Below are 27,347 nucleotides of genomic sequence, written 5' to 3' on the forward strand. Positions count from 1 at the left end.
ATTCCCCTTTCCACCAGCAGCAGGCCTTTTTCCACTCATTTTGGTGGTTAACTAATTCACAACTCTGGAGTTGTTTGCACAAAAAAACAATGGATGGTAACCGAGCAGAGCTGAGTGGCCAAACTGTGGTATTAGGCCAAAACTATTGGCTGGGCTAGATGCAGAAAAAAATTATTTTTAATTTGCAACCTGATGGAGGTCAGTATAGATGGACTAATAGACCAAGTCCCACACACTGCTAGAAGCCCAAATATTTTTTCAGAGCTAGATGCAGAAAAAAATTATTTTTAATTTGCAACCTGATGGAGGTCAGTATAGATGGACTAATAGACCAAGTCTCACACACTGCTAGAAGCCCAAATATTTTTTCAGAGCTAGATGCAGAAAAAAATTATTTTTAATTTGCAACCTGATGGAGGTCAGTATAGATGGACTAATAGACCAAGTCCCACACACTGCTAGAAGCCCAAATATTTTTTCAGAGCTAGATGCAGAAAAAAATTATTTTTAATTTGCAACCTGATGGAGGTCAGTATAGATGGACTAATAGAACAAGTCCCACACGCTGCTAGAAGCCCAAATATTTTTTCAGAGATAAATGAAGAAAAAAATTATTTTTAATTTGCAACCTGATGGAGGTCAGTATAGATGGACTAATAGACCAAGTCCCACACACTGCTAGAAGCCCAAATATTTTTTCAGAGCTAGATGCAGAAAAAAATTATTTTTAATTTGCAACCTGATGGAGGTCAGTATAGATGGACTAATAGAACAAGTCCCACACGCTGCTAGAAGCCCAAATATTTTTTCAGAGATAAATGAAGAAAAAAATTATTTTTAATTTGCAACCTGATGGAGGTCAGTATAGATGGACTAATAGACCAAGTCCCACACACTGCTAGAAGCCCAAATATTTTTTCAGAGCTAGATGCAGAAAAAAATTATTTTTAATTTGCAACCTGATGGAGGTCAGTATAGATGGACTAATAGACCAAGTCCCACACACTGCTAGAAGCCCAAATATTTTTTCAGAGCTAGATGCAGAAAAAAATTATTTTTAATTTGCAACCTGATGGAGGTCAGTATAGATGGACTAATAGAACAAGTCCCACACGCTGCTAGAAGCCCAAATATTTTTTCAGAGATAAATGAAGAAAAAAATTATTTTTAATTTGCAACCTGATGGAGGTCAGTATAGATGGACTAATAGACCAAGTCCCACACACTGCTAGAAGCCCAAATATTTTTTCAGAGCTAGATGCAGAAAAAAATTATTTTTAATTTGCAACCTGATGGAGGTCAGTATAGATGGACTAATAGACCAAGTCCCACACACCGCTAGAAGCCCAAATATTTTTTCAGAGCTAGATGCAGAAAAAAATGATATTCAGTTTGCAACCTGATGGAGGTCAGTATAGATGGACTAATAGAATGATGCTATGCCCAAAAGATTTTACTTCACTAGGTGCAGTAAAAAAATTGGTATTCTATACACAGGTGGTATATCTTGCAACACAGATAGGCTACTCCACTGACTAACACACTCTGCAATAGGCCAAAAAGGATTAGCTTTGCTAGATTCAGCCAAATGCTGTGAAAAAAACTTGCACAGCACTGGCACAGACCTGCCTGGCAAAAACTGATAGGAACTGATGTAACCTAGTCCTGAAAAGGACTCCAATTACAATTAGTCTTTACTCCCACAATCTATCTATTTAAGAGCACAGACCTGCCTGATAAAAGTCGTAGGAAATGCTGTAACCTAGTCCTTAAAAGGACTGCAATCACAACTATTCCCTACTCCCAAGCTATCTGTATATTTGTGCGAAAATTGGCTTGAAATTAACAAGGTATAGCGCACACAGCAACAGCGGTGCCGTCTAACACGCAGCTGCAGCAGTGAGAAAATGGTGGCGACGGGGAAAATGGCTTGGTCTTATAGGGCAAGGACATGTGACATACACTGCCAATCACACATGCCCTTGCTTGTGTGAAAAAAAGCACTTCGCTCCGTGTGTGCGCTGCTGATAGGCTGACAGATTGCACCTCCCCACTGCAAATGCGGGAAAGAGAAAAAAAAATGGAGATCTTCATTGTTCCTGCAGAGATCCATCCCCTGCCCCTCCCCCCACCCCGCTGTACACTCAAACTGCGTATTAACATTAATTTTCATCATTACTGAGAAAAAATCCAGTTATGATTTTGGTGCACGAACAGTTATCGAACATAACCTCGAACAGCCGAATTTTTCTCAAATTGTTCGTGTTCGCCGACCGGCTCGAACACCGCCCAAAACAGCTCGAATTTGAGATTGGCGAACAGTTCGAGTAGAACAACGCTCATCTCTAATTAACAGCCTATTTTAAGAAAAGACCATCAATATTTATTAAAAATAAACTCAGTAATACAGGGTTAAGGGCACATTTGCATGTGTTATTTAGAAAGCAAACGCTGTTACCTGCATAGCTCGCAGCTCTTCAACAGCAGTGTCAATGTCTCGCAAAAGGACCAGCATCTGCTGCTTATCCTCTAATAACTGTTTGTGAGTTTTCAGTAAGTTTAGTAATGCATTCCAGCCCCTTGATAACTCTTGTTGTCTGTATGATAAGAGAGTAAGAAGGAAAATATTAGTTTTAAAGCAAATCATCACATTGATAAAAGCAGTGCCATCTGCAGTATGTTCTAGGGCAGGAGGAGATGGGCACATAGATGTATAGTTTGTTAGAAAAGCTCCAGTATACGTTGTCATTTATTTAATTTCATTTCTGCTCATTCTTGGCTTAGGAGTCCAGGAGGCGGTCCTATACAATGATTGACAGCTATTTCTATAGAGGTGTGCACACAGAGATAGCTGTTAACACTAAACAGGACCTCCCACTGGACTCCCAATCCCCAAATTAGCACAGATTGAAAAAAATTAATAAATTACATTGTAACTTTTCTAACAAGCCTATGTTCTATGTTAATTTGTTATATCATTTTAATGCAAAAGCATTAGACAGCCAGGTGGCGCTATAGCTAAATACAAATAGTATTTTAGCTGCTGCGGTATATAATTAACCCCTTAATGACTGGAGCGTTTTCCGTTTTTACATTTTAGTGTTTTGCTCTCCTTGTTCCCAGAGCCATAACTTTTTTATTTTTTGGTCAATGTGGCCATGTGAGGGATTATTTTTTGCGGGACGAGTTGTACTTTTAAACGTCATCATTGGTTTTACCATATCGTGTACTGGAAAATGGTAAAAAAAATTCCAAGTGCGGTGAAATTGCAAAAAAAGTGCAATTCCATAGTTGTTGTTTTTTTTCTTTTTTACCACGTTCACTGAATGCTAAAACTGACCTGCCATTATTATTCTCCAGGTCATTAGGAGTTCATAGACACAAGACATGTATAGGTTCTTTTTTATTTAGGTGGTGAAAAAAATATCCAAAGTTTGCTAGAAAAAAAAGGGAGCATTTTCCGAGACCCGTAGCATCTCCATTTTTCGTGATATGGGGCCGGATGAGGGCTTATTTTTTGGATGCCGAGCTGATGTTTTTATTGATACCATTTTGGGTTAGATTCGATGTTTTGATCACTCGTTATTGCATTTTATTGCAATGTTGTGGCGACAAAAAATACGTAATTCTGGCGTTTAGAATTTTTTTTATCGTCACGCCGTTTACCGATGGGATTCATTCTTTTTTTACATTGATAGATTGGGCGATTCTGAATGCGGCAATACCAAATATGTGTATATGTTTTTTTTTATTGATTTATTTTGATTGGCCGAAAGGGGTTGATTTAAACTTTTATATTTTTTAAAAAACATTTTTCTACACTTTTTTCTTGCTTCAGTATGGAAGCAACACTTTTCTGATCGGCTCTGCTACATATAGGCGATGATCAGATCGCCTGTATGTGTGACACCCCAGGGGTCTGGTTGCCACAGTGATAGAGATATTATGTCTGAGAGCAGGTGGGAGGTCCTTTGGTCAGGGATCCTGTGCATGCCACACCTCCTGCCCAGTCTTGGGAGGGGAAGAACTTCCCCTATATAAACCCGGGGCTGAAGCAGGGTTAGCAGTCAAGGAGAGTAGAGACAAGAAACAGCAGAAGCAATACTACTACGAGTCAGGGGCTGGCAGCTGCAGAGCTCGCCCTGACTGAGAAGCTTTCTTACCGGACCCGGCGTCCGAGGCTGTGGGGACTAACTCTTACCCAGCAGCAGAAGCCGACCGGCAGGGGATTTCAGGTCCTCAGGCCCAGAAACCCGAAGGCACGGTCACACGCGTGGGACCAGCACCGCCATCGTGGAGCGGAAGCCATTAGAAGGCCCCGAGTCACCGGCCATACGGGTGAGCACCACACGGTACACTCAGGGACGTGGGCTACTTATATCCGCTTCTAGCAAGGTAGCCAGAAGAGTACAGTCAGTTTGGGAGGCCTACAACTCCGCCTGGCCAGGGGAGATCCCATCTGCTCAAGGACTGACCAGGCCCCGTTCGCTAGCAAGTACTCCGGGGGGGTCTATCGTTGTTACCAGTAAAGACCCTGAATTACACCGCACCGTCTCTGAGTGGTTCCTGCTACCCCCATCTTCCACGTCGGCTGCCCTGAGGCCATACCCCTCCCGTTGGGGGTTATACTATCACGCTGCACAATTCTACACCGGCCTCAGCGGTCTGCCCTGCAGCGGCAGCTCCATAGCTGCAAATCAACGGGTGGCGTAGTCGACACTCAAATAACATCTATCAAGACTGCCACACACTGAGTCTGACCCCCTGGGCACGGACCGGGTCCCCGCCACTCGGAGACTACAACCCTCATCTGATCCGGTTCCGGGTAAGCCCCCGTGCGCGAGACGCTGCGCGACACAGCAGGCCCAGGGGCGCGTCAACTTTGGCGTAGTCGGCAGGATTTCGTGCCCGCAACCACCGGGTACTGCGTGCCTGAAAAAGAGACTTTTCAAACTTACCTGTGGTGAAGATTCCCGCCATCCGGCGCCATCTTCAGCCTTCTTCCCGCCATCGGTGAAGTTTCCCGCCATCCGGCGCCATCTTCTGCCTTCTTCCCGCCATCCGTGGAGTTTTCCCGCCATTGGACGCCATCTTGAGGACGCCGCGCGGGAAGAAGAGGGGCGTGGACTCCGAAAGCGCGCGAGAACTGAAGCCCCGCCTCACGTCCGGACGTTGCGTAAGGTCCTGGAAGGAGCCCAGCAGACGCCGACGTCACAGGAGCGCGACGGAAGGTCCTCAACCCTGACGATCCACTGCGGAGCCGCGGCCTACGGAACAGGATCATCGCAAGGTAGGCCACGGTCCACTAGGGGGGAGGAAGATGTCGGATACGGAGGAGAGCTTCACTGCCTCAACCCCCGCCAGCGCTACCGCTGCTGCAGTTATGCCCTTCACCATGCCCTATATCCCGGGAGCAGCTTGGCTACCCCAGTACTCAGGGGAGTCACATACCCTGCATGACTTTAGAGAAAAGCTGGATAGCCTCTTCCAGGTGTACCCCCTCACAGAAGAGCAAAAAGTGAGCATCCTGGTGGCCCAACTAACCGGGGCAGCCAAAAGGGAAGTAAAATCCTGGCCACCTGGGAGGAAGACTGTCGCAGGGATACTAACCCGGCTGAAGGACACCTTTGATACCCGCACCTCAGCCGAGATTAAGCTTAGATTCTACGGGTGCAAGCAGCGAGCGCATGAGAGTATAAGGGACTATGCACTAAACCTACAAGAGGCCCTGAGGGCCATTAAGCAGACCGACCCTGATGGAGTGGGAAACGAGGACAGGCTGTTGACCGAACAGTTTATAGAGGGACTGTATTGTAATACCCACCGAACCCAGTTGCGGGCAATGGCCTTACAGGATCCCCATCTGGGCTTTGCACAGTTCAAGGACAGAGCCATCCGGGTGCTCCGAGAACCGGCACCAGGTGGCGTTGTGACCCACAAGCGCCCTGCTATCACTTACCACCAGGAGGCGGCGCCCTTGTCGGCAGGGCCTGTGGGAGCTGATGCGCAGGCTTTGGACAATGACCCGGCTCCAGACCTACACCATCAGGTCCAAGAGCTAGCTAAGAGCGTTGCTGCGCTAACCCGAACTGTGCAGTCTTTACAGGTTTCCACCCCAGGGAAGATCCAGCTGGCATCCGGACCGGAGGACATCCCGTGGCGTCGACCAAGGAGGACCCCACCGGCCAGAGGAAGACCCAGTGACCGATACAGCGAGGACGGACGACCCATCTGCCGCCGCTGCAATCAACCCGGACATATGGCAAGGTACTGTTCTTTAAACGGGCACAACCTGGGGTAGAGGGCCAACCCCCAGGAAAAAGATCACCAGGCCCATCGAACTGGCGCGACAGATATGTGGGAGGACGTCCAGTCTTGCCTGTGGTACTGGATGGCATTCCCATGAGTGCCCTACTGGACACCGGGTCACAGGTCACCACCATCCCGTACGTGCTCTTTAAGCAGTACTGGAATGACTCGGATATTACCCGCTACCCTGACGACGACTTGAGTATCATCGCCAGCAATGGCCAGCCCGTGCCACAGATCGGATTTAAAGAGGTGACCATCAAAATCGGTAGAGTCGAACTGGCAGCACAGGGACTGATCATTGTAGATATTGACAAACATGAGAGTCACCCAAAAATAACTCTAGGAACTAATGTAATTGAAAATTGTCTTGCAGAGGTGATTTTCCTTTTACAGCAGGTTGCCAAGAACGCCAGCTCCGGCGAGCAGCGGGTGCTCTAGAAAGAGATCCGGGCACTGATGCGACGGCAACAGGTGGAACTCTCCGGCGGTGAGATTGGTAGCGTAAGAATGTGTGACCCTTTTCCTATTGCCATGCCCCCAAAAAGTGAAATGATGATTTGGTGCTGGGCAGCTATTGGTCTGAGAGGTAGAGATTACCAGGCAATGGTAGAACCAGTTTACTCGGACAGTAGGCCCACCATTTTGACAGCACGGGGGGTGGTTGATGTACGCCATGGGAGGGTGCCCGTTCGCATAATAAATATCGGGGAGAGGGAAGTGTACCTGCCCCGGTATGCCACGCTAGCCAAATTATATACCATTAACCAAAATTCTATACAATCTGTGGAACCCTTGCCTCCATCTCACCCGGAGGAAGGTAACGGCTCTAAGAAAAACATGGAGGACTGGTGTCAGCAACTACATCTGGGTACTGACTCCACTCCCGCACACCAGAAACAAGGAGTCTATCGGGTGGTTCAGGAGTACGAGAGAGTGTTCAGTAAACACCCGTTAGACTTCGGGCGAGTCAAGGGGGTAGAACACCACATCCCCACGGGAGACCATCCTCCTATAAAAGAGAGGTATCGACCCATACCCCCTGCCCACTACCAACACGCCAAGGGGATGCTTAGAGACATGAAGGAGGCTGGGGTGATCAGGGATAGCTGTAGCCCCTGGGCAGCTCCACTAGTCTTAGTCCGAAAGAAAGACAACACCATGAGGATGTGTGTAGATTACCGGAAAATCAATCGTATCACACACAAGGATGCGTACCCCTTACCAAGGATAGAGGAGTCGTTGGCTGCTTTAAGATCTGCTAACTTCTTCTCTACCTTGGATCTCACTAGCGGGTACTGGCAGGTTCCTGTAGCAGAGGCGGACCGGGAGAAGACTGCATTCACCACCCCGATGGGACTTAGTGAGTTCACCTGCATGCCGTTCGGACTCTGCAACGCACCAGGAACCTTCCAACGACTAATGGAGTGTTGTCTGGGCCACAGAAACTTCGAGACGGTCTTGTTGTACCTGGACGATGTCATCGTATATTCCAAGACGTATGAGGACCACCTGAAACACCTGGCGGAAGTGTTCGAAGCTCTGGCGAGTTACGGCCTAAAGGTGAAACCCTCCAAGTGTCACCTCCTGAAACCAAAGGTGCAGTACCTGGGACACGTGGTGAGCGCTGACGGAGTGGCTCCCGACCCTGATAAGATCACCGCAATTAAGGAATGGCCAAGTCCCTCCAGCGTAAAAGAAGTGCGGCAGTTCCTCGGGTTGGTAGGCTACTACCGAAGGTTTATTCCCGGTTTCACCAAAAAGGCAGCACCTATGCAGGACCTCCTGATAGGCCAGTCCCGGAAGGCCAAGAACCAGAAGCCGCCCTTCAAATGGGAGGAGTTGGAAGAAGAGTCCTTCCGCCAGCTGAAGATGGCCCTCACGGGGGACGAAATCCTGGCGTACCCGGATTATAGCCAGCCCTTTATCCTCTACACCGACGCCAGTAACATCGGGCTAGGAGCCGTACTGTCCCAGATCCAGCAGGGGAAGGAACGAGTAATCGCCTACGCCAGCCGAAAACTGCGACCCACCGAAAGGAACCCCGAGAATTACAGCTCATTTAAGTTAGAGTTCCTGGCCGTAGTATGGGCAGTCACCGAGCGCTTTAAGCATTACCTCGCTTCTTCCCGGTTCACCGTGTACACGGATAACAACCCGTTGACACACCTGGACACGGCAAGACTCGGTGCCCTGGAGCAGAGGTGGATGGCCCGTCTGTCCAACTACGAGTTCACAATCAAATACCGGGCAGGACGCTCCAATACCAACGCGGACGCCCTGTCCAGGATGCCCAACCTGCCGGACGGAGGAGAAGATCCGGAGGGACTGGAAGAAGTTGAACTCCCTGCGTTCCACCGTCATGGGACTATCCAGTATTCCCACCGGGTAAGGAGTAAGCAGGCTGCTACGTTGAACCCCTTACCCCACTACAACTGGGCGGAAACGCAAGACAGCGACCCTGCCGTCCGACTGGTGAAGGAGATGCTGACTCGGCCGGAGGCTCGCCTTGAACCAGACGCTCCGGAGGAAGCCAAACAACTATGGGCAGAGAAGAGTCGACTGTTCCTTTACAAAGGGAAGTTGTGCCGCAGAATGGTTAACTCCCGGACGCATGAATTACTCTGGCAAGTAGTGGTGCCACGAAGAGACGCAGCCATGGTGATGGAGGCATACCACGACGGAGCTGGACACTTCGGGTGGAAGAAGCTGGAGTTCCTGCTGCGCGAGCGGTTCCACTGGGTAGGCATGAGGGGAACCATCGAGAAGTGGTGCAGAGACTGTGGCCCGTGCAACCTGAGAAGGAAGGACCGTGCCAGCCAGAAGACTCCCCTGCAGTCCATCATCACCCGGCAACCGTTGGAACTGGTAGCCTTGGATCATGTAAAACTGACCCCAAGCAGAAGTGGCTACGTCTACGCGTTAACCATCGTGGATCATTACTCCCGGTTTCTGGTTGTCATCCCCGTCAAGGACTTAACGGCTCAAACAGCAGCTAGAGCCTTCCAGCAGCACTTTTGCCGTCCACACGGGTACCCGGACCAAGTGCTGACGGACCAGGGACCTGCCTTTGAAGCGGAGGTCTTCCAGGAATTCTGCAATCTGTATGGCTGCCGGAAGATAAGGACGACACCCTACCATCCGCAAACTAATGGACTTTGTGAGAAAATGAACCAGGTGGTAATGGATCTTCTAAAAACGTTGCCCCTGGAAGAACGCAGTCTGTGGCCTGAGAAGTTGCCCGATCTGGTGGACCTATACAACCACATCCCGGTAGGTTCCACCAACTGTACCCCGGCTTACCTAATGAGGGCAAGACCTGGTAAGTTACCTGTTGACCTGGAAATGGGAGTCCTGACACCCGAGGACACTTCACCAGAAACAGACTGGGACACAGAGAGGCAGCAGCAGTACCGGAGAGTACAGGAGAGCGTGGAGCGAAGTCTCTGTCAGGCTAGGGAAAGACAAGAGAAAACTTACAACCAGTATGCTCCCGCTGTTCCCCTGGTACCCGGAGAGCAGGTCTTGAAGAGGAAGAGACGGCTCCACAAGTTGGATGACCAGTGGGAGAAGGACCCGTACACCGTACTGCCCTCAAGCCACGAGAACCCGAAGGTTTGTACCATCAGTAAAGACGGAGGGGAAACCACAGCCATTGTATCCCGGGACCACCTGAAGAAGTGTCCCGAACAACTGAGGAACCCTGAAGAGGAACAAGAAGACCATCGACCCGTAGAGGAAAGGGAAGATATGGTTAGTACTGTGCTCGGGGACTTCCCTCGGTCTTGGACTCAAGTCAATGGTGCAGTTGTGGTACCCGTACTCACCTTCCTCCAACCAGCATCCCAAGCACCTACGGAGCAACAGGTAGAGCTGGAAGAACAGCCGGTCCAGGAGGCAGAAGACTCCACACAAGCAGAACAGGAGGATCAACCCTCTGCTTATAGTGAGCCTGCCGTACCCCTAGTGAGACAAAGAGCCGGTAGACAGCTGCCCAGTTTACCCTTGACAGCTCCTACACCCTGTAGTTCAGGGCCAGACAGTCAGCTCCGTAGGTCCACTAGGGCCACTAGAGGCCAGTTACCCGCACGCTGGAGGATTTGAAGTGTATAAATAGTTTTATTTATGTTTATCTGTGTATTGTTGCTTGTGTATAATTTTGTGTTTCCAGTTATTTTTAGGAGTCCTTGGTGGATTTACCGGGAATCCTTGTACATAGTTGGAGCGTAACCCAGGATGGACTAGAGACTGTTAAGGACTCGGGGTAGGACAGACCCCTACCTGGTTACGTCTCCCTGTTTTGGTGAAATGGACACCTTGCTTTCTTCAAAGACTGCACCCGGTTACGGACATGCCGTGACCACCTTTATGTGTTTCTTTATTGTATTGTTATTGTTATATCTTGTTATGTTTTTCTAAAATATGTTTAGTCCCGGAGTACTAAATTTCACTAGGGGGGAATGTGACACCCCAGGGGTCTGGTTGCCACAGTGATAGAGATATTATGTCTGAGAGCAGGTGGGAGGTCCTTTGGTCAGGGATCCTGTGCATGCCACACCTCCTGCCCAGTCTTGGGAGGGGAAGAACTTCCCCTATATAAACCCGGGGCTGAAGCAGGGTGAGCAGTCAAGGAGAGTAGAGACAAGAAACAGCAGAAGCAATACTACTACGAGTCAGGGGCTGGCAGCTGCAGAGCTCGCCCTGACTGAGAAGCTTTCTTACCGGACCCGGCGTCCGAGGCTGTGAGGACTAACTCTTACCCAGCAGCAGAAGCCGACCGGCAGGGGATTTCAGGTCCTCAGGCCCAGAAACCCGAAGGCACGGTCACACGCGTGGGACCAGCACCGCCATCGTGGAGCGGAAGCCATTAGAAGGCCCCGAGTCACCGGCCATACGGGTGAGCACCACACGGTACACTCAGGGACGTGGGCTACTTATATCCGCTTCTAGCAAGGTAGCCAGAAGAGTACAGTCAGTTTGGGAGGCCTACAACTCCGCCTGGCCAGGGGAGATCCCATCTGCTCAAGGACTGACCAGGCCCCGTTCGCTAGCAAGTACTCCGGGAGGGTCTATCGTTGTTACCAGTAAAGACCCTGAATTACACCGCACCATCTCTGAGTGGTTCCTGCTACCCCCATCTTCCACGTCGGCTGCCCTGAGGCCATACCCCTCCCGTTGGGGGTTATACTATCACGCTGCACAATTCTACACCGGCCTCAGCGGTCTGCCCTGCAGCGGCAGCTCCATAGCTGCAAATCAACGGGTGGCGTAGTCGACACTCAAATAACATCTATCAAGACTGCCACACACTGAGTCTGACCCCCTGGGCACGGACCGGGTCCCCGCCACTCGGACACTACAACCCTCATCTGATCCGGTTCTGGGTAAGCCCCCGTGCGCGAGACGCTGCGCGACACAGCAGGCCCAGGGGCGCGTCATATGCAGTAGAAATGCTCACTTGCTATGAGTGAAGAATGAACTGGGTAGAAAGACAAAATGAGCAATTGTAAGTACACAGTGCTATATAATATGATGATTGCAATATATCAAGCGAATAAAAAATTTCATCAGAGGAGGAGTCCTTTTTTAAACCATAAAAGAACATCTTATGATTTGTTGATTTGGGCTCAAATTTCTCAGATTTTCTTTTTGAGTTCAAAAAAATAAAAACTTTGGATGTTACACATTTTAAAATGTTGTTGTCGTAGCTATTCATTCTCCTATTTAAAAGGCATTATTTTACAAGGACAACCACTTTTAGACCCTCAACTCCTGACAGATGCAATGTAGATAATTCTAGAAGATAAACGACTTCAATTTCTGATATTTTAACACATTAAATAAACCTTGTGTTCTTGTCTTTTTTACTTCTTTTATGCCTGTATTTTGTGTGAAACAGAGATGATCTGTGTCCATTAATGTAATATCACCTTACATTTTAGGATTACGTTTTTGCGTGAGACAAAGTTTTCCAAGTTTACCCAAGAAACAAACTTACTTTGTTGTTATTACTGCTTTGTTGTGGTAATTCTCTTTCTCTAAAACGGCGCACATCTCGGCAAGTGACTTGAACCGCTGTTCACGAGGCAGCACGTCTGCCTCAATTGCCTCCAGCTTCTTAGTAGCAGCTTCCACTTGGGTGATATTGTTGGGCTTGAAATCCTGTCTCTCTATGACTTGTCTCATTTCGTTCAGGTAGGACTCTCTAAGGAAAGCCTTCTTTTGGAACATCTGTGCCAAATGTTCCAGCCCTTCCAGTCTGAGCAGCTCTTTCTGCAGAGCCTTCTCTCGTTCATATTCTGCTTTTTCCAAGACCTTCCAATACTTCTCTATATCACTCAAGAACCTCCCGTCTGGTGGAAAATAAGGGCGCAAGTTGTTGGCTTGTAGTTTGGTCCGGATGTTGAAAAAATGCGCCTCAATCAAGCCTTTCTCTTGGTACTTTGCAGGTTTCTCTACTGTGCGATAGGTTTTAAAGTTGGCCAAGAGTTGCAACATACTATTGATGGCGTTGGGAAAATGGCGATCATTCATCTCCAAGACTTTTTGTTGGATCCACCTTAGAAGGTCGGTTACCATGGTTTCATATTGGCTTTTAAGATTCTCAAGTTCAAGAACCAAGGACATAATCTGGAAAACAAAAATCTTAAATGTAAAAATCTGCCTAAAAAGTGGCCTCAATTCCATTACTGTGCAAATATTAAATACCTTGCAAAAACAAACATGATATCTTTTGAAGATATAACCAACAAGTCAAAGTTACCAAATACCAAGTCCAAAATGTGGCAGAAGGTAGACAATATTGTGTGCAGGTCTACAAAATAAATGCAGGGTTGAGAATATTATGACCAATATAATATGATGTTTTACTGATTGTGTCCAGATATTGTTCTTCACCTATTTTAAAAGGAAATTGATTTAAAGCACAATAATTATATTACAGCCCTAAGATATCCTGTCCCAATGTCAATTCCCAATCTCCATCTCCCAAGTCACCAAGAATGGGGTCAATTACACTTTAGCATGTAAGGGTGATTATAGTTTGGATTTCTGGAACAGAAAGCAGAGAATTCACTGCTATAAAGATCAAGATCAATGAAGAAACAAAATCGTTGCATAATTAGTTAGATTTAAAAAAAAAAAAAAAAGAAAATATGCTCAATGACCGATATTCGCCAACAGTCTAATATAAGAAAAAGTACCTGCCACAATGCAAGAGCTAGGTAAGCTATGGTTACATCTTCTATCATACTGAATAAACTAGGTGCTCTAGTATATTTTTAGCTCTAGACAGGAATCTTCTCTTAGCTTTGGAGTTTTACTTTAAAGTTAAGTAACGTCATCTTTATTTGAACAAATATGTCAAGGACATGATTTTGTGTCACTTACTAATATAATAATATGTGTATTACATTGTCTCATCTTGAATTTGTTATTGAGGACTCTAACGGACTGATCTGATCATATCTATGCTCCACCATCGGTGTACAGGCAATGGACATGAGAGCTGTGCAGTCTGTGAGAAAGGTGGTATTAATAAGTGTAGGAGGGAAAAAAAATCATGATCCCAGAAGAGTCGTTAAGAAAAAAGAAAAAGACTCCCCATAGAGAAGGCAGAGATGGCTTATCACCAGCTCTGCCTTCCTGATCGCTAAATACAGAGCACTGAACATGCACTGTATATATAGTATAAGAAGCACTAACAGTGCTTCCTTCGCCGGATGCAGCGATCATATGATCGCCAGGTGCAGTTAGGTCTCATCAGTTCTGCAATTATGCTGAATTTCTCCTGGTGATATCATCCCCAGTTACAAAGAAAAGTGAATTAAAAAATGCATTTAAATATTGAAATTGAAACCCCAAGTGTTTTTTATGACCTTTTGGGGATACAATGTGTGATATAAATGAATGAATAATAATAATAAAAAAGACAGCACTGCTAGTCTGCATCACTGTTCTTAGCCGTGCCTAAAACAAAAATAAGTGACCGATATATAAAAATAACTTATAGAGAAAGGAACAAAATTTAAAGTGCATTTTAGTAATCGTTTGAAAAGTGCTTGTTCTGGAATGGAGGAAATGGCTATGTGTTTAATTGGTAAAGATGTGCCTCGGGACTATATATACTTGCTTATATTAAAGCATCTATACATGAGACACAACCTTATGTCGTAAATATGCATTTATGCACAATGAGATTTTCTATGTATACAATTAACATTTAGAAAAAAGAAAAACACAGACCTGTGAACCAAATGTCCCATTTATACCACACAACATAAAATCTTATATCTGACAATTAAAAATGTTTAAATATTTTAATATTGTGTTTTTTTCATCTTTAAGGCTAATCCTGGGCAAGTACTAAGTGTATGTAATGTGTAGTTTCCATTTTAGACATCGAGGCTGTGTCCCCTGTGCCTGGAGTTTCCATCTATGCATCTTTCATAGATCTAGTTACCCACCTCTAGGGTAAGAGTGGGCAGAGTCTGGCCATGGATGGTGATGCCAGCATTGATGTTCTGCCATCTCAGCCAGGTGCTGCTGAACGATCCTAATAAGTGCATTGGCATTTGCAAAAGAAGAGGGAGATATGGATGCTTCTCCAGCAGCCGGTCTAGTTCCTCTCATTAACCAGGTCACAGGGCAGCCCATAATAACCCATGGGAGATTGGCACTATTCCCACCTTTTAAAGGAACAAGTATAGGACCTTTCTTTTTATTGGTAATTATTCTGTATATCTAAATGTTTATTCTTGCAATAAGCAACTGTGACTTCATCTGGTTATATGTCATCAGACTGTACAAAAGACTTTCATTATATATATTATTTACAGACACTTTTTCGCCAGTTCGCAATCCTATTAGCAGAGATTAGGGAAGCTCATTTCAGTGAAGGTAAGATTAGGCTGACGTCTCTCCACGGGGAATTATGTCACTTATTGGAAAAGGGCAAAGCTTATTTTTGGTCTAGAAATATTAGACTTTATTACCTTAGGGTACAACACACAAATAAAAGTAATTACAGCCAATTAAAAGTAAACAATATAAAAAGATAAAGCTTTACTCATAGCGTTTTTTTAGCATGGAACATTACTATTTTTATATGTTTTCCATGACAGCTTGTACAGATCTTTTGTGACGCTGCATTTGGTGTAGCTTGTGATGGGATGTGTAATAAGCAGCTCCCAAAAAATGGAGCAACTGTTTGATTAAATATGTCTCAACTCCGATCAAACAGTTTAAAAGGAGCCTTAGAGTTAAGTTTTAGGACCGCGACACACTGACAAAATCTGCCGCTATGCATGTTTTAAAAAATAAATTGCATGTATATTGAAGAGAAAATGACATATATTATAGTGTTTCTCAAGGTGTGGTAAACTAACCCAATTTATCCAAATCACAACTAATTTTCTTGTACAAACCAGCACAGGAACAGGAAGTTACATGTGTGTGCATTGGGACCTCCTTTTTTGTGAAAGAAAAGACTGACACATGGAAAGAAAAGTGTGATGACAGCTGGAAGTGTGGTATATCGTTCACACCCTGGCACATGGGCAGATGTACCTGGTGCAACCTGTCTAGCCGCATAGGGGCCCTCTTTCACCTCCAAATCAGGTGGAATTGTGCATTGTGATGAGCTACTAGACTGCAAAGGGCCCATAAACTGTTTTTTCACAGGGGCCTCATTTGTCTGTGTCCGCTCCTGTTGTAGCAGGCCCCGCTATATCACACTGTTGCACACTGCAGAGTCTGACTGCGCCTCCCTATAGCCAGATGGAGAATCTCAGCAAGAGGAGGATGCAGAAGTGCTGGGAATGCTGCAAGAGGGAGTTCAGAATGAAGGCCTGAGACTGAGAGGAGCAGAGCGGTGAGCGCAGTGAGAAGAATTGCACTGGGAAAGCGTGCCGGTAACTGGCGTGACATAAATATGTCAGGAAACAATTGAGATAGTGGAGTAAATAATTTGGTTTTATTTTCAATGCGTTTCAAAGTGTACCCACTTCATCAGGAGAGCCACATGTCATCTCCTGATAAAGAAGGGGGTGCAGTTCGAAACGCATTGCGAATAAAACTCAATTATCTACTGTTTACTGTTGTCCATTGAACCACTCTATGTTCACCATAGCTACATGTCCAATTTGAGGCATTATAGGGTTATTCCCAACTTCATAGATGAATATTGTCTGATAGTGCTTGTAAAAATAAGAACTTTTACAATTTCCTGTGTATTAAAATTTGCAGCCGTTTTTAAAATATTAACACTTCTTTTGTTTACAGCTTGCTGTCTAGAAAACCGACCACCACTACTTTCTAGCTTGTAAACACTGCTGACATTAGAAGATAAAAATGCAGTCCAGCAATCCTGGCCAGCTTCAAAGCAGTGCTTACAAGCTCAATAGGTCTGTGGTTATATCCTGAGTAAGAAGTTGTTGGATAACTTCGAAACACTTAGATATTAAACTGCATTTCTTCTATCCTGTGTGTCCTGGATCCTTTACGTGGAACTCCACCAGCAGCGCAGAAAAAACACTCAAATTTTACAAAGCAGTACAAGCTCAATAGAAAACAGCTTATAAGCACTGTGCATGTTCTGCTGTCTAGTAGCAGTGGTCGGTCTCTAACGCAAGAAGCTGGAAGCAAAATATCACAAGAATGGAGGAAAATTTAAGTAAGCAGTAAAATAATTCTATTCACAAGAGCTATTTGTCAATACCTATTTATGAAGATAGGAATAACCCTTTAAAGTCACCTGATGAGACCCAGACATTGGTGTGACTTGCTTCCATAGACCACACATAAAAAAAAAGGATGAACTTGTTTATGGTGAATTCTAAAAAAGTTCCCAAACGAGCAATAGAATTTAGCTGTAAAACGGACACACAATGTGGTAAAAAATGACACACAATTTCTATAGATTTGGAGAGATGTGGAGAAGCGGACATGCTACGATGCTGGCATCTGAAAAGATAAAGTGTGACATGGTGGGTGTGGACCCACTATGCCACTGACCGGGCTTACCCTGGGGGGGCATGACTAAGTGGCTTCCTGGTCTTCACTAGAGCCTCTGATGGGAAGGATAGGCTTGGGGCAATAGGATGGTCACCAGGTGCCACTCCAGGGCAGTCTCTGGTCCTGCAGCAGCTGACCAATGGATGAAGGCAGGAATACAAGGTACAGAAGGCACAGTCAGAGACGTAGTCAGACAGTCCAAGGTCGGGGCAGGCAGCACAGGTTCAGAATATGTAACCGAGACCAGGGGCGGAGAGGTCAGGCAGAATGGGTATACAAGCCAAATCGAGAACAGGAGAGTCAATAAAAACATGCAGTTAGACGGATCACTAGGAACGGACTGCCGCTAAGAACCTAAATTCAGGGATAGTGTGGAGAGCGGCGCTGCCTAATATATCAGATAGGCCAGGAAAGTTAAACTCTGCAGGACACACGGGTTAAATTCCTGCAGAGTCTGACCACGCCTCCCTATGGCCAGATTGAGATTTTCAGCAAGATTCTTAGCAAGAGGAGGATGCAGCAGTGCTGGCAGTGCTGCAAAAGGGAGTTCAGCATGAAGGTCTAAGACTGAGAGGAGCAGAGTGGTGAGCGCAATGAGTAGAACGGTGCTGAGAAAGCATAATATAAAGATGTCAGAAGACATTTGAGATAATGGAGTAGATAATGCGGTTTTATTCTCAATGCGTTTCAAAGTGTACCCCCTTCTTCATCAGGAGATGACGTGTGGTTCTCTTGAAGAAGTGGATAAACTTCAAAATGCATTTAGAATAAAACCGCATTATCAACTCCACTATCTCAAGTGTTTTCTGACATCTTTATCTGTTGAGACGTCAGCATATCCACTTCTGCACATCTGTTCACTTCTAAGTTGGAGCTACCAACCCGTGGATCAGCAGCAGCTGGACCTTCTATTTCAGAGTCCTTCTAAGTGTTGTGCTTACTCACAACACCACCAGGTGAGCAGTTTCTGCACAGCTATACGCCTGTGGTCTGGATAACGCAATATTCGCGCTTCTTTGTCCCTCTAGTTTTTATTAAATTTCTATTGATTATCACTTTTATGCATATTGCTTAAAGTCTGATTGGCACTGAGCAGTGATATGTGAGCATTGTACAAAATGTAACTAGACTTGATGTGTTGCTGCCAAATGCAACGTGCGGAGGAACTACCACCAATCTGTCTGCACATTGCTAAAATATTACTGTACAGTTTATAGAAAATCTTTTGTGACAGTGGAAAATTTTAAAGTCTCAGAGATGAGGTCTGTTTGCTACTGACATAATACAGATGTTTTCAATCATGTAGAAACACGCAGACCACATATATGAAAAACGTGGAAACAAAATAGAAGCATTACCCGTAGCAACTAATCAGCAACCAAAGTTTATTTTTCAAACTGCAATGGAAAATGCCAACTGGTGCCTCATCAGCCGGTATAAAGAACGCATGAACAATTTCTTTGCACTTCAGTTTATAAACACATAGATTTTTTTTTTTAGTTTGTTTTTCTCATAGTTGCATTTAAAGAGGCATAACTTATAACATATCCACCTGAAGGCATTTTTTTTTTGCAGGACACTTGTAAAGTTTTTTTTTGTTCCATTTAAGTTATCGAGTAATATATTGGAAATTGGAAAAAAATATTTAGAATAAAATATATGCCGGTTCTCAAAGTGTTATGATTAGATATATTATATTTTTGTAATTTCTTAGTGTCATGATTAGAAATTAGAGAGCCGGCATACATTTCATTCTACTATTTTATTGGTACCATTATGACATACACTGTACACTGAGGGAGGCATCTGGAAAACAGCAATTTTGTCTTTTTCTTTAAGGCCTCTTTCACACACACGTCCGTTTGTCCGGTAGGCGTGGTGACAGTTTCCACACGTACCGGAGACACTGACACACGCAGACCCATTCAAATCTGCGCACATGTCAGTGTGTTTCCATGGACCGTGTGTCCGTGGTCAAAACACGTAGACATGTCCGTTTTTGGCCGGCAGCACTGATCACACGGACCAATTCAAGTCAATGGGTCTGTGTAAACACGTGCCGCACATGGATTCTTGGGAATCAGCGGTACAGTTAGCGCTTTCCCCAAGTTCCAGGTTCTGAATGCAACTCTCATCATGGTTCCCTGCTGCCGCTGCTATCAGCACCAGCAGGGACAATGATGAGGGTAGTAGTGTCTGCTCCCGCAGTGTCCAACTGTAAAAATAAGAATAAAATAAAAAATCCTTATACTCAACTGTGTTAAGTGTCCCCTGCTTTAATCCTCTGACCCCTCAGCAGAGGAGTCGGGGAGAATGACTCCTGCAGCGAGCGAGCCCCGAGGCAGCGCTCAGTGAGTGACAGGACACACCGCTCCTGAGCTCAGCAGAGGTCTGGGGCCCGCTCGCTGCAGCAGCTCATTCTCCCCAGCTCCTCTGCTGAGCTGTCGCATGGATTACAGCGGGGGACACTTAGAACAGGTGAGTATAAGGATTTTTTATTTTATTCTTAGTTTTACAGGTGGACATTGCAGGAGCAGACACTACTACCCTCATCATTGCCCCTTGCTCATGCTGATCGCAGCGCCGGCAGGGAACTATGATGAGGGCAGTGTTCAGCACCCGGCGCTTGGGAACAGCGCTAACTGTTCACTGATTCCCAAGCACCGGTATGTGTGATCCTGATGCGGCACATGGGTGGCACACGGTTGCCACATGTGTGACACATACAGACACACGGGACCGGAAATATACGGACATGTGAAACCGGCCTAACAATGTTCATTAGGGGGATAAATATGATACTAAAAATGTTTACTTTTTGCTTTTTTTTTATATTAATCTAGCTTTCAAGTTGTTTCAAACCTTTCCCGCTGCAGTCAATATTTGTTTTTCTGCTTTTTCATTTTTTTTACTCCCTTTGTTCCAAAAGTCATCTTTTTTTTTTGGGCTCGACATAGCTCTATGAGTGAGGGCTTATTTTTTTGCGGCATGAGTTGTTGCTGCTTTAATTGACAACATTAATTTTACAATACAATTGTTTTTTCAGATGTGAGAGTTTTCCGCACATGTTTTGCTGTGGTTTTTTGAGGGTTTTCCCATGATTTTTGTGAAGTCTTTGATTGATATTACTTTCCTTTTTTTTCACTCCATTGAATAATGAAGAAACTGCTCATGATTTCTTTTTTAAGCAAAAACTTTGGCAAAAGGCTCCAAAAGACATCCAAGCACCTTCTGGATGTCTCTTGAACGTTCCAATTGTCTTTCATTGTAAAGAATAGAGACTCTTCAAAGCAGAAAACACTTCTTTTAATTACTTGATGGTTTTTGATTCCAGGTGCGGTTAAAAGACATTCAGAATCTGAACATATGCGCAGCAAATAGTTTTTACATAGAAATACATACAGGTGCTTCTCACAAAATTAGAATATCATCAAAAAGTTAATTTATGTCACTTCTTCAGTACAAAAAGTGAAACTCATACATTACCGTATCTTCTGACTATAAGACACACTTTTTTCCTCCAAAATTTTGGAGGAAAGTGGAGGGTGCGTCTTATAGTCAGAACTATAGATGTCCCTACTATATACTGTGGCTGGTGGTTGGTGTGGGGGGAGCGGCAGCCGGGGATGAGCGGGGCACAGGAGGCAGCAGCCGCCAGCTGCTGCCTACGCTGTGCCCGCTGCTAAAGAAAATTAATATTCAGTGCTCCCCACGCCCATGGGCGTGGCGAGCAATGAATATTAATTTTCCTATATAGCGCTTTCACAGACATGGCTCCCCAAACCATCACTGATTGTGGAAACTTCACACTAGACCTCCAGCAGCTTGGATTGTGGCCTCTCCACTCTTCCTCCAGACTCTGGGACCTTGATTTCCAAATGAAATGCAAAATTTACTTTCATCTGAAAACAACACCTTGGACCTCTGAGCAACAGTCCAGGTCTTTTTCTTCTTGGCTCAGGTAAGACGTTTCTGGCGTTGTCCATTGGTCAAGAGTGGCTTGATACAAAGAATGTGATACTTGTAGCCCATGTCCTGGATACGTCTGTGTGTGGTGGATCTTGAAGCAATGACTCCAGCAGCAGTCCACTCCTTGTGAATCTCCCCCAAATTTTTGAATGGCCTTTTCTTAACAATCCTTTCAAGGCTGCGGTTATTCCGGTTGCTTGTGCACCTTTTTCTACCACACTTTTTCCTTCCATTCAACTTTTCATTAATATGGTTGGATACAGCACTCTGTGAACAGCCAGCTTCTTTAGCAATGACCTTTTGTGACTTACCCTCCTTGTGGAGTGTGTCAATGACTGTCTTCTGGACATCTGTCAAGTCAGCAGTCTTCCCCATGATTGTGGAGCCTACTGAAACAGACTAAGGGACCTTTTTAAACACTTAGGAAGCATTTACAGGTGTTTTTTGTTAATTATTCTAATTTACTGAGATAATGACTTTTGTGCTTTCATTGGCTGCAAGCCATAATCATCAACATTAACAGAAATAAACACTTGAAATAGATCACTCTGTTTGTAATGACTATATAATATATGAGTTTCACTTTTTTTAATTGAAGAACTGAAATAAATTAACTTTTTGATGATATTCTAATTTTGTGAGAAGCACCTGAATGTCCGTTCTTATGAGCATTTTCTAATAGTTTTTTTCAGGTGGAATCTGCCTGAAAAAGAAGTCATGTGCACATATCCTTAACCGAGTTGGATGAGGACTTCTTTTTTGTGTGGTGTACTGTCTCTTTTATATGAATGAGGTTTTGATTGCTTTTTATTACATTTTTGGAAAAAAGAGGAGTGACTGAAAAAAAGGAAATTCTGGCATTTCAATTAATTTTTTTTTCTTTACTGTACGGGTTAAATATATTTACATTTCGATAGATTGGACTTTTGTGGAGGTGTCGATACCAAACCAGTTTTGTTTTATTTTTAACTCGGTAAAAGAGTTAATCATTTTTATGTTTTTTTTATTTGTAAAAAAAATGAATTTTTTTTTGTCTAAAAAATAGACCTCATTACACTACATACAGTATTGCAGTATATAGTGAATTTAATGATCAACTACAAAGCTTAGACACAGTATTCAGAGCATCAGCGCCCGGCGATCACATCATGGGTGGCCAATTTGGAGACGAATTTGATGCACCGAAGGGATTACAACACTTAGGCCACGGCACCACTATCAGTATTTGATCAGTATTTTTTCTCAAGTGTAGGAGCCAAAACCAGGAGTGGGTGATAAATGCAGAATTGGTGACTTGTTTCTATTATACCTTTATACATTTTCTCTGATTGTTCCTCACCTGGTTTTGGCTCCCACTCCTGAGAAAAATTACTGACCGAATATTGATACTGGGACCGTGGCCTTATATGCAGTATCAGTGGTTGACAGCTGTGTGGCACCCCAGAGGGTCTGGTTGCCACAGTGGTAGTAATACCATGTCTGGGAGCAAAACAGGAGTTTCCTGGTCAGGAACACATTACATGCAACACCTCCTGCCCCAGACCAGAAAGGGGAGGATCCTGCCCTTTATAACTGGATCTGGGGGCGGGGTTAGGTTAGTCAGTCTAGTCTAGTGTGAGGAGTCAAGTAGGACACGAAGGAGTAAAGAGCCAGGGACTGGAGCTGGAGTTAGCTCATCCTGGATAGTTTCCACAGAGGACCGGACGCCGGAGTCCGAGGCTGCAGATACCACAGGGCAGGAGATTGCAGGTCTCCTGGCCCAACAGAAGCCCGGAGGCTCAGCCACATGAAAGGACCCATACCACCACAGAGGAGCGAGGAATACACATGGTCCGAGTCGCCAGCCATACGGGTGAGTGCAGCACGTTACACTCAGGGACGTGGGCTACAACACGACTATAAGCGGGATAGCCAAAGAGTCTAGTCAGAACGGCAGGCCTACAACTTCACCTGGCCAGGAGGACTCTAGGATTGTTCCCAGACTGATCAGGCCCTCATCACTAACCGGTACTCCCGTTGGGGCACATATAATTGCCAACAGTAAAGACCCTGGGACTGCACTGCAAAGACTCCGTGTTGTCATTACTGATACCTTACACTACCACCACCATCATCCATACACGCTGCCCTGAAGCTCCACTCTTCCTGTGGGGAGTTACATCACCTTGCTGCACACACCATCAGCTTCAGCGGACTGCTCCGCAGCGGTGGTTCCCAATAACCGCATTCCACAGGTGGCGTAGTCGGACTATACATAACAGAAATACATAAACTACCCTTAGATTGACCACCTGGGTCACGGACTGGGTCACCGCCACGGTGACTACAACCCCCAGCATCTACAGGCCTGGCTCTGGGTACCCCACGGCCCAGGGGGCGCGTCAGCTGCATTTTAGGTGTTGAACTGTAGTGATTGGACATCAATTCCATATGTTTGACTTCCTGTGAATTTATAAAAATGTCCCAGACATCCACTTACATGATCACCTTTTTCACAAAGAAAATTATTAATAGGTTATAATTTGGGGTATGCAAACCTATTTACCACTGCTGATTTCTAAACCTTCAGAGCACCAGGAGCAAATGTATCATTCGAATTTGCCAAAACGATGGACTCCCGTTAGCACGTTTGTTGTAAGATCAAATATACGAGGGTATTAACTCACATTGCTGATCCTTTTCTGAACGGTTTGGCCCTGTTTCATCTTGGAGAAGTAATGGTAATACAGAGACACGTATGTCATTATGGACCTCTCGTCTGGATGTGGGATGACGACATCTTCAGCGTCCAGCAGCTTGGATATGCCCAGCTTGGTGTCTGCCACATTGAAGGCGTTATTCAGGTTGTGCAAGGGTTGGGTTGATTTGAGATTATGGTAGTCAATGAAATCAGGCCTGTGGGAGACAGAACATTGCATGGAAACTTTGGTCATGATCAAAAAACACTGGGATTATATACAAAGCAGCATAGGTATAAGCCGTGTCAGACTGAAGAACATTGGGCCCATCTTTCTCCCCCACTCAAGAGCCCCAAAGCAGCTGCAAGGCTTGCACTATGAGCTCTCCTGAAGAAGAAGCCAGGGCCCACCAGAGGATTCTCCGGGTTCTCTGATGGGCCAGTCCAACCCTGGGTATAAGGATAGCATTTTCCATAAACGTCAGAGTGATTGGACTCAATCAGAAGTGCCGATGAGGCTGGCACAAAATAAATAAAATATTTATTAACACTATGTTATGACCCGAGATTCAAGATCTACAGAGCTGTTCTTTATACATGGTGTTCAGCATTTTAGGAGGTGCGGTTTGGCTGGGGGGCTGTCAGGGTGTATGTGCGACATGATATGATAAAATCTTTAAAAAAAAAAAAACAATGAAAGGTGATGATGATTTTAACTGGATATTTTTAGAATCTTTGCAATATACAATACAGACCAAAAGTTTGGACACACCTTCTCATTTAAAGATTTTTCTGTATTTTCATGACTATGAAAATTGTAGATTCACACTGAAGGCATCAAAACTATGAATTAACACATGTGGAATTATATACTTAACAAAAAGTGTGAAACAACTGAAAATATGTCTTATATTCTAGGTTCTTCAAAGTAGCCACCTTTTGCTTTGATGACTGCTTTGCACACTCTTGGCATTCTCTTGAAATGAAAAATACAGAAAAATCTTTAAATGAGAAGGTGTGTCCAAACTTTTGGTCTGTACTGTAGACGCCAATAAATTTTTACCCATTCTACAGATATGTTCCTTTTTGTCTTTTATTGTTTACAGCCACTACTGCTGCTGTCTAGAAGAGGTGTATGTGCAGTGCTTACAAGATCTTTTCAGTTGAGCTTGTAAGCACTGCACTGGGGCTGGACAGGATTACTACCACATGCATTTAGCTCCTGGCTACTTTTTTCATGCCGCACTGTACTTATAAGGCTGTGTGCCCACGATGCGTTTTTTAAGCGTTTCCGCAGCGGCAAAATCGCTTAAAAAATGCTTGTTAGAAGGTCTGCCATGTTCCCCAATGATAATCCGCATGTGTGTGTACATGCTGCGGAAATTTCCAATGCGGATTATTATTGCAGAAAAAAACGCAGCACTACCAATTATTTTGTGGAAGCGCTGCGTTTTCGCCGCCATTGACTTGCATTGGAACGCTTGGATTCCGCATCACTGCATCTGTACATGCAGAATCCAAGCGTTTCAATCTGTGGATGGTACCAGGGTGTGGAGGAGAGGAGATTCTCCTCCGGACCCGGGTACCATAGAACTTGTAAAAAAAAGAGTAAAATAAAAAATAAATATTATATTTACCTTCTGATGGCCCCCGCTGCGCTCGTCTTCACTTGCCAGTAGCTCACGGTGGACTGAAGGACCTGCGCTGACGTCATTTAGTCATGTGACGGCAGGTCCTTCAGTGTACCGCGAGCTGCCGGCAAGCCAAGAAACATCGAATCAAGACTCCGGGGGCCATCAGACGGTAAGTATAGATTTATTTTTTTATTTTTTAACATTCTTTAAGGTCACAGTATATAAATCCATGCCGTTTGCATGGATTTATATAGTGTGACCAAGTTGTCAAGCATTTTCCAAGTGATGCTAAAATCGCTTGGAAAGCGCTTGACAACCCGCATGCGGAAATGCAAGTGAAGAACGCTTCACATCCGCATGTCCCTGGCAGGAAAAACGCATGTACAATCCGCATGTACAATCCGCATGTACAATCCGCATGTACAACCCGCATGTACAATCCGCATGTACAGTACAATCCTCATGTACAATCCGCATGTACAATCCGCATGTACAATCCGCATGTACAATCCGCATGTACAATCCGCATGTACAATCCGTATGTACAATCCGCATGCGTTTTTTCTGCCAGGGAGATGCAGAAACGCTCAGGAAAAATCCGGAGCATTTCTGCATCGTGGGCACATAGCCTAATGCTGCACACACAAGGCTGCCTCATATAGCAGCATCGGAAGAGCACGCAGTTCAGGCCAGTGGCAGACAATGCTGTTGACATGAACTGTCAATCAAGCAGGAGAGGCTGCCCCCAACCACCAGCAATCAGTGAGCAGTGTGCTCCTGCTTGAGATCATGAGAACATCCCTGTAAGTGACAAATAGCCAATAGAACATTTATTTTTTTAACAGTTTTTTTGTTTTTTTTCGCACAAAATCTGAAACTGTGTGTTCTATAAATGTTTTCCCCCAAAATAAATATAAAGAATTCTCAGATAATTGTTCTTCCAACAGACAAAGGATGTCCGGTAAAACTGATCATACTGATGACATCACGTCTATGGTGCAGCAAAGGTCAAACAGATACGTTATTATATAGGTTATATATAAATAATATGTAGATACAAGTGTCATACGCCTAATTCAAACTTGTTTGGACTAATTCTTGTAGTACAAAAACTGGGAATACCGTAGTTCCCCCCACAAAACAGAGGAGTAGAAAAGAAAAAAATAACAATATTTCTAGCTCAATAATTTAACCTTTTACATTTTTACAAATGATACGATGTAAAGATAAATACCTGTGAGCATGGATGAGCGCATTGAATGCAAGGCCGTCCCGCCAGCTGCTGGAGAAGTCCTGTACATCTACATTTGAGTAGGGGGCTGTTTTGATCTGGCACCAAATAAGAAGAGCTTCTTTGGCTGATGCTTTAGCGGCACTTGCTCCAAACTCATCCTGTTAAAAATGACAAAGCAAAATTAAAAGGATTGATTTTTGCCGACATAGAACTGTTGGGAGAAGCAGAATCTTATTTATAAATGTCAAAGTGCTGTCTGATTGTTTTTATATGACAGAACTCGGACACAGAGTTTCACAGATCCATTCACACGTCCGTGAAAATCTGAAATCCGTGAAACTCAGATCAAGTCTTATTCTGATCTATATTGTATTTTATAAATGGACCAAACTTCTAGTGGTGTTTGTAGCGCCGGCGTCCCTGCCCTCTGCTAGGCAGGGACGCTGTTCCCCTCACCCCTTTGCTCCGTTCCCAGCGTCCTCTGCTGGCAGCGCGCGCTCCTTCCCGGCCA

The 27,347-nt window shown here is 44.8% G+C and overlaps 1 protein-coding gene across 2 annotated transcripts in view; it reads right to left on the minus strand.

The window, feature by feature from the left end:
* Positions 1-27,347, minus strand: part of SPTBN5 (spectrin beta, non-erythrocytic 5) — a 466,593-nt gene that overhangs the window by 393,592 nt on the left and 45,654 nt on the right. For both annotated transcript variants that reach the window (XM_073638836.1, XM_073638835.1), the window contains exons 5-8: positions 26,837-26,994; positions 23,958-24,186; positions 12,308-12,939; positions 2,459-2,597 (exon numbers count right to left, since the gene is read on the minus strand). In XM_073638836.1, the coding sequence (XP_073494937.1) occupies positions 2,459-2,597; positions 12,308-12,939; positions 23,958-24,186; positions 26,837-26,994 (1,158 nt within the window). The remainder of the gene's footprint in view (positions 1-2,458; positions 2,598-12,307; positions 12,940-23,957; positions 24,187-26,836; positions 26,995-27,347) is intronic.

Source organism: Phyllobates terribilis, unplaced genomic scaffold, assembly GCF_046119375.1.
Source record: "Phyllobates terribilis strain yellow unplaced genomic scaffold, ASM4611937v1 Scaffold_7__3_contigs__length_470593459, whole genome shotgun sequence".
In the NCBI taxonomy this organism is placed as follows: domain Eukaryota; kingdom Metazoa; phylum Chordata; class Amphibia; order Anura; family Dendrobatidae; genus Phyllobates; species Phyllobates terribilis.